We start from the raw sequence: 7,336 nt of genomic DNA on the forward strand, positions 1-7,336 counted from the left end.
AGAAGCTTGAAGGCCTTTGCTCATCCCTAGGCAACACTGGGACACTGGAGAAAGTCCCTCCTCTTCTCTGGCTGGTTTTGATGGGCTTGGCTCTAGAGCGAACCGGTTACGGATGAGCAACGAGAGAAAAGTGCATGAAGAGGCGTCCATTGGTGGGAAGCTCTCCTTCCTGGTCACGCTCAGCACAATGGATGCGAGGGAGGAAGAGGAGGGGAGTCATCAGCGAAGGCAGAGTTAACGCAGGAGACCTGGTGTCAGGTGGCTGCAGTGTTAAAGCCTCAGGGTTAGACAAAAGAAGGGTGTTTGGTCTGGCTGGGCTCCGCCTCGTGGGCTAGAACTTGGTGCCTCGGCCCATCAGCCTGAGGACTGCGAAGTTGTAGGTGGTGGCGATGATGAAGGTGACCTGTGGGTGGGAGAACAGTGAGCGAGGGGGCAGCCCCAGCCCCACACCCCCTGCAGAGCCCCGCTGCCCCGGCCGGGACACCGCAGTGCTGTGTCACTGGTGTGAACAAGAGGAGAGCCAGGGCAAGGCAGAGCACTCCGTGCATTGGGACCTCTCCCTGGTGGGCTGCTAAAGCCTCTCCAGATCCCCTCCTGCAGCACCTCTACCTTATGGCCTGGACTCACCATCTGCACTTACGTGCCAGAAAACGACACGAGCACAGGCTCTGTCCCATCCATGCCCACCACCTTCGCTGTCCTTTTCCCCCACATCTTTGCCAGGCGGAGAAGCACGGCTGGGCAGGGGGAGCACTGACTCACCAGTGAGACCAGCGTGGCAGCTGCCCCCACGAAGGCTGCGATGAAGAGGTGGAAAGTCATCTGGAACTGCAAGGGAACAGGAGGGTGAGCTCACGAGGTCCCATGTGCTGCCTGGGGAGGCCAGAGCCAAGGTGTCCCACAGAGGGGGAGCACACGTGAGGTGGCAGGAGTTACTCACCTCGCTGGTCTTGCAGATGGAGAGCAGGTTGGAGCCACACACCTTGCCAGGGAAAGCATTCCAGGGCAGGACACCTGTGGAGACGTGGAGGCCAGGTGAGCAGGGTGTGGCTGACAGCTGACTTCATTGCCCAGCTTGCTGCAGCCACCTGTCACACTCCCCCCAGCATTTCGGGGCCCTTCAGCACCTGCCCTGCTGTATCCCACCCAACGTGCCTGGGGCCTGCCCCCATCCCCTCTCCTCTGCCCTGAGCCCTGGCTCCTGGCTGGTGAACCCGGCACTCACCGTACATCCTGGCATCTGCACACAGGGTGCCAATGCTGGCCGAGGTCTTGGTGGGGTTGCCAATGGACTGGCAGGTGGTCCAAGTGTTAAAATAGATGTAGACAGGCACGGCAGAGCAGGCGAACACCAGGAGCCAGATGATGGTCAGGACGTAGGTAATGCCCACAAACTGCAAGGGGCAGGACAAAGCCGGGCACAGCCGTGGTTACCAAGTGGCCCAGGGCACGGACAGGGGAGCGCGAGGTTTCCCAGGCAGGGGAGGGCGTGGGGCAGGTGGGGGAGTGTGATGCTGCCTGCACCCAGCTCCGCACCACCTGCCAGAGCCAGCGTGGCCCCAGGCAGGCAGCACAGCACAGCAGCCCAAGCTGGGGGCTCCTGCAGCTCACAGGACCAGGGGCAGTCCCAGATTCACACCCGGCTGTGTGTGCATGGCGGGGACTGGCAGCAGCAGGAGTGCTGCCACCTTTGGGGGTGGGGGGGGGTTAACCGTGGCCATGGCCAGGCAGGGTTTGATCTCTGTGGGAGGGCAGCTGCAAAAGCTGCCTCGGTGTGTCAGCGTGGCTCTCCTGCCCTCCCTCCATGGTGCCACCCCAACCAGCCCCCGAGGGAACCACAGCCGTGCCCCTCTGCTCCCCCAGGCCACAGGATCCCTTTGCCAGCATTCTGTCACGGTTCCCAAGCACAGTGGAGTGGACGACCCCAGGGGTACCGGGTGCCACAGAGCTTTGATCTGCCAGCACTGCAGGGATGCTCAGATTCTCCCTGGCTACCTTTAAACACGAAGCACTTTTATAAAACGTAGCCATTTGGACTGCTTTGGTCCCCAGGAAACACAGCAGGCCTGGGGGAGGACAGCAGGGCTGTGCTTCCCTTTGGGATATCCCAAAACCCGCACGGGCGCGGTCTCCTGCCCTTTGGCCGCACGGAGCGTGGTGAACCCGCTGGGGCGCGCGAAGGGGTGCCAAACCCCGGTTAAGATCACCTTGTCAGGATGTCCTAGCCACTTTCCCAAACAATGACACACCCGCTGCCACGAGTGAGCTCGCTGGGGGCCTCGCGCTCCCCTCCCTTTCGGGCCCCCAGTTACCGTAGCGCTGAGGCCCTTGCCGCAGATGGTGGTCCTGTAGTCCCCAAAGATTTGCCGGACGGCACCGGTGGTGTAGAAGCCTTCGGCCAACAGCAGGGCTCCGTAGAGGAAGAAGAAGGCAGCTGTGCCGTAGATGAAGTACTGAAAGCCGTGGATGCTGTGGGGGAGAGGAGTGGGCAGGGGTGCTCAGGTGCCAGGGAGGTGCCGCAGAGCTCAGCCCCGGCTGCTGCCGCTTCCCCTCCCCACGCTGCCCCAAGGGGACCAAAACAGAGGGTGAAGCCACAGGAAGAGCAAGCTGGGGCAAAGCTGTGGTGAGCAAGGCTGTCACAGACACCCCACATCCTCCATACCTATCCCATGCAGAGGTCCAGGTCTACCCAGGACACCTAGCAAGGGTCAGATAAACACTGGTGTGAAATAAAACAAGTGGCCGCTTGGACCCTGCCACGGAGCCATGGGCAAAGGCAGCTTGGGGTCTCCCTGGTGCCCGGGTGAGAGCCTGGCCCTGGCCAGCCCAGCCAGACACCTCAGGCTGGCACAGAGCAGGACAAAGCTGTGAGGGTCCCCAGCACGAGGGGGTGCTCTGCAGCAGGGTACTTACACATCGAGGAGAAACTCATAGTCCTGGTAGTTTTTGGAGAAGTAGGTCTCGATGAGCTGCTCGGTGCCTGTGAGGGCTTCGTGCCCACAGCCACAAAACAGCGCTACCCCAAAGAAGCACAGGCCAGTGGCAACCAGGGAAGCAAAGGGTGCCCCAATGAGACATCTGGCACAGCACTCAAGTAAACCTACAGAGAAAAGAGGAGAGGTGGGATGGAACTGCTGGGACAAGGATTGCTTGGAGCCTGCAGCTCAGGAGCATGAGCGCACTGGGAGAAAGGTGCCTGGCAGGAGGAGGAAAACAGGTGGAAGGAAAACCTCAGAAATGACCCATTGCAGTGCTCTAGAGCCAAACCCAGCAGCTCCCCTGAGAGCTCTCCCAGCAGCTCAGGAGCCCACCCAAGGGTGCCCAGGGATGGTGGCAGCGTGGGGCACAGGGGCTGTGAGGAGCCAGCCATGCTGACCCATGACAAACAGTGACAAACAGATGGAAATAGAGCATGACGTAGCGTAATGCCAGTGGGACCTGGCAAACAAGCTGCTAATGGGCTCCCCACTGCCACCACAGCAGCCACCACAGCTGCCTGCAGTTCTGTTTTGCCACTGAAGATGAAGGGGAACCCAGCACCTCCACAGAATCAAACCCAGGGAAGGTCCAGCAAGGTGGCCCTGCTTGGGGCAGCACAGCAGGAGCCAGCACACACCCTGAGCACTCTGGACTGCCAGGTGGCACCCTGGGCACTCGTCCCTTGCCTGGCACCCCGCAGGCAGCTCAGGCTGCAGCTGCCCCTTTGTGCAGGCAGGCGTGCTTGTAGGAAGGAGCCGTGCTAGTTCCACAAATGACAACACTTGTGTAATAGGTTTAGTCCTCCAGGAGCTGTGTGAGGGCAGGGAAAGCAAGGACACACAGCAGTGTGCTTCTTGGAGTGCCTAAATGCTGGATTTTTTTTCAGCAGTGAGGCCATGGGCACCTGCTCCTTCTGCACGTCGGGGCTCTAACGTGCAGGAGTGTTGGCTCAATTTCCCAGTGGGCTGGGTTTGCAGGTGCTCAGCCACTTTATAACATGGGTCAGTTTCCCTGTGGGCTGGGTTTGCAGGTGCCCAGCCAGCTGCTGTCCTGCCTGCTTTGGGGGCAGACAGCTCGGTGGGTTTGCACCCACCAGCATCTGGCTCCAGCTCAGCTGGGACAAGCTGCTGCCCTGGCTGTGTGACACCTGGGGAAGCTGCTCCCCTTCCCAGGACGTGGGCTCTGGCACCTCACTGCCCAGGGCACAGTGGTTTCCTGGGCACACCCCACCTGGGCATAGAATTCCTGCCTTCAATGCCAAAAAGGCACCCACACCAAACCCACCCTCCCTCCACAAACCCCACAGTGCTTATCTCCTCCCCAAGAGGGCAAGAAAGCCGTGGGGTCCTGGCCAGCTCTCCCCTCCCCACTGGGAGCAAGGTTGCGCGGTGGCACCGAGGACAATGGGGGATTGTCCTGGCACTGCCACCCCAGAGGCTGCCCCACGCCAAGAGCAAACAGGGAACAAAGGCAGCGCTATAGGGGAGTGCTGGGACCCCTCCCTCTTGTTTGCCTTGGACACAGCAGATCCAGGGGGGGCCTCGTTCATCCTGGCCAGCGCTGCTCCCAGCCTCGCTGGGACCCACAGGGTCTGGCCCCTCGCTGGGCCAAACTTGCCTTTTCTGGTTTGATTTTCGGCCACCGGGGAGACGGCACGGAGGTGCCTGCTCCGGGGCAGTGAACAGCTCCATTCCCAGGGGACTGCGAGTCCTGGGATGCTACAGGGCCCCACAGCTCCCTGCCACAGCCCCTCTGCTTAGGGAAGCTGCAGGGGGCAAGGCTGGGGAGGGGAAAGGAGGGGAGAAAGAGCCCTTGTGCCACACAATCCTGAGCCTTGTACCCAGGCTCTGCTGCTGCCAGCTCCAAACAACGTGCTGCAGACAGGAGGAGGAGGCAGGGGACCAGTGGAACAAGGCACCCCTGGGAACAGAGCAGCCCTAAAACCCCAGGGTACACTGGTGAGTATTAGCTCTGCTCTATCAGTAGGGAAACTGAGGCACCAGGTGTGGCTCTGTTTTCCCAAGGCTGCTGGCATACAAGTGGCACACGCTGTGACGGGCTCAGTGCCCTGCCTGGACCTCGCAGCTCCTGCCAGCCCCAGGCTGCAGCTCTCATCTCTCCAGCCCATGTGGTGGGGGCTGCGGTGGGACAGGCTGTGGGGATGGCATCTGCCCCCACAGACAGCACAGGAGCACACGGGGACAGAAAACTGCCTTGGGAAAGAAAACATCATCCCTGCCGTGCCAAGGCATCCTCCCTCGGCAGCTCCCACGGCTGGCCCGGGCACACCGGGGTCACCAGGACCTCACCGGTGCCAGAGGGAACTTTGAGTGGGCTCTGCTCTGGGCTAAGGTCCCCAGAGACACCAGCAGCAGCTCTCCAGGCAGCCCCCACCCTCACCTCATACTCACCCATGGTGCTGGACTTGCTCAGCTCCCCCGAGCGCCGCTCTGCTGCTTCGGTGCTGCGTGCGGAGCCTCCCTCCCTGCCAGGCGGTCCCACGCCCTGGATTTCCCCCTCTGGGTGCCTGTCCCGCTCTCCAGCAAAGAAAAGGGCTCTCTGAGCGACAGCCACCCCCCTTAAAGGCAGCGGGCCCGCCCTGCCCGCCCCCCAGCACCCCTTGGCTGCCAGCTCCGGGTGCCCGGCGATGCTCCGGGGGGAAAGGCTTCTGCAGCAGGGAGACAGCAGTCTGGGGCAGGGGAGGGGGGGGTCCCCCCTCACTGGGGGCTCTGGGGACATCCCCCAGGCCCACCAGGCTGTGCTCGTGCAAGCTGCCCACTGAGGCAGCGTGGGAGTGTGGCCCTGTGTGATGGCAGAGGTGTGCCCCTGTCACCTCCCTGATTCCCAGCATCTGGTCCCCATCCCAGGAACCTGCTTTCAGCTTTGGGGGCCCCAAACCGGCAGTTTTGCCCCTTTTGATGGGAATCTTGCAGCTCCTTTCCCCAGCCCCGTGACCCCCATGGGGCAGTGGCGTTCTGGTGGGGACACCCGTGGGTCCCCACGGCCTCAGGGCTGTGCCAGGTGCAGCCCGGTCCCTTGGGTGCCCCACGTCCCGTGGGTGCCACGGTTCCCATGGGTGCCCCTGGTCCCCTGCAGCTGTGGAGGCAGCAGAGGACCAAGGGAGCCTGCAGAGGGCAACCAGCCCCTTCCTGGCAGGCACGGGGGGACAAAGCCCTGCTGTGTCCCTCAATGCCCCTCTGTGTGCCAGGCAGCGAGGTGGCAGGGCCTGCCTGTCCCTGGGCTCGGGGACGCTGCTGGGCTGTGGCAGGCTAGGACCAGGGTGGGCCACCCTCTGAGGACCCTGCCCCTTCCCCACCAGGCCAAAAAGGCACCCCTTGGCTTGCCCACAGCTGGGCTGGGGGGGAAACACCCCTTGGGCATCTGTGCCAGGGCGTTGTGGTGGCCAAGTGCACCCCACAGCAGTGGGGCACAGCTCCCCGCCCCACAGCACCCCTCCCTGCCTCAGTTTCCCCCTGCAGAGGGGCTGCCTGGTGTCCTCAGGCAGATGTGGAATGGGAGGGGACAACAGAGCAGGGGGAGCCTCTGCCACCACTGTGGCAACCCCCTTAGCTCCCAAGGTGGCACTCAGGTGGCCTGGCAGTGATGTCATCTGGCCATGATGGCCTTGAAATGGCCATGGGAAGGTGACAGACTTGCAACACCCCTTTGGAAATAGCCAGAACCCCTCCAGCAGTGGAAACCAGCAGAGCCCTGCCTGCAACCCAGGGAAACCCAGAGGCACCCCCAGCCACCAGGAGGAAAAAGTATTACATAAAAAGTCCTCCATAAATAAAACATATAAAATGCAACACAACAGGAAAATAATAAAATATGACATGGGGCAAAAACATACCAGCCCGTCTTTTTTTTTCCACAGAAATTCCAGGCTTGCTGGTTCTGCCATTTCTGAACATTCTGGAGGGAAGTGGGAATTTTACCTCACTGGGCACAAGGTGAGCAGCTAAGAGAGACTGTGAATCCTGCAGGAAGTGGAATTTTACCTCACTGGGCACTTTTAGTCAGCAGGTGGATGACAAAGTGCGATGGGAACCCCATGGCCCTGTCATTAGTGGGGACCAGCCCACCACCTCCTGGCAGTGCTCCATGGATGCTCCAGAGCAGGAGTGCAGGACAGGGAAAAGGGAGAAATCCCCCCCTTGGATTTCTAAGGCTTGAGGGAGAAGAAAATGTGCAGGAAAGTGTTTGGAGTTGCCTTTCCCGTGGCAGCACGGAGGGTACCCTGCCCCAAGGAGCTGGGTGGGCACCCACAGCCCACCCCAGGCACTGCCCGAGGCACCTGTGGCCACGGGGAGGTTGGAAAGCCCTTTCTGCATCCCTCTCCCTTTGCACTGCAGCT

General features: G+C 61.5%; 1 protein-coding gene across 1 annotated transcript; it reads right to left on the minus strand.

Moving 5' to 3' along the window:
- Positions 1–331: 331 nt before the first annotated feature.
- PLP1 (proteolipid protein 1) lies at positions 332–7,035 on the minus strand (the record flags this gene model as incomplete). The annotated part of the gene is made up of 8 exons (XM_084212953.1): positions 332–403; positions 763–828; positions 941–1,014; positions 1,226–1,394; positions 2,313–2,469; positions 2,914–3,100; positions 5,391–5,647; positions 6,986–7,035. The coding sequence occupies 8 exons, from the start codon at positions 7,033–7,035 to the stop codon at positions 332–334; spliced, it is 1,032 nt and encodes a 343-aa protein (XP_084069079.1).
- Positions 7,036–7,336: the final 301 nt, after the last annotated feature.

The sequence above is a fragment of the Fringilla coelebs genome (genome assembly GCF_963513975.1).
Source record: "Fringilla coelebs genome assembly, chromosome: 11".
Taxonomy (NCBI): Eukaryota; Metazoa; Chordata; class Aves; order Passeriformes; family Fringillidae; genus Fringilla; species Fringilla coelebs.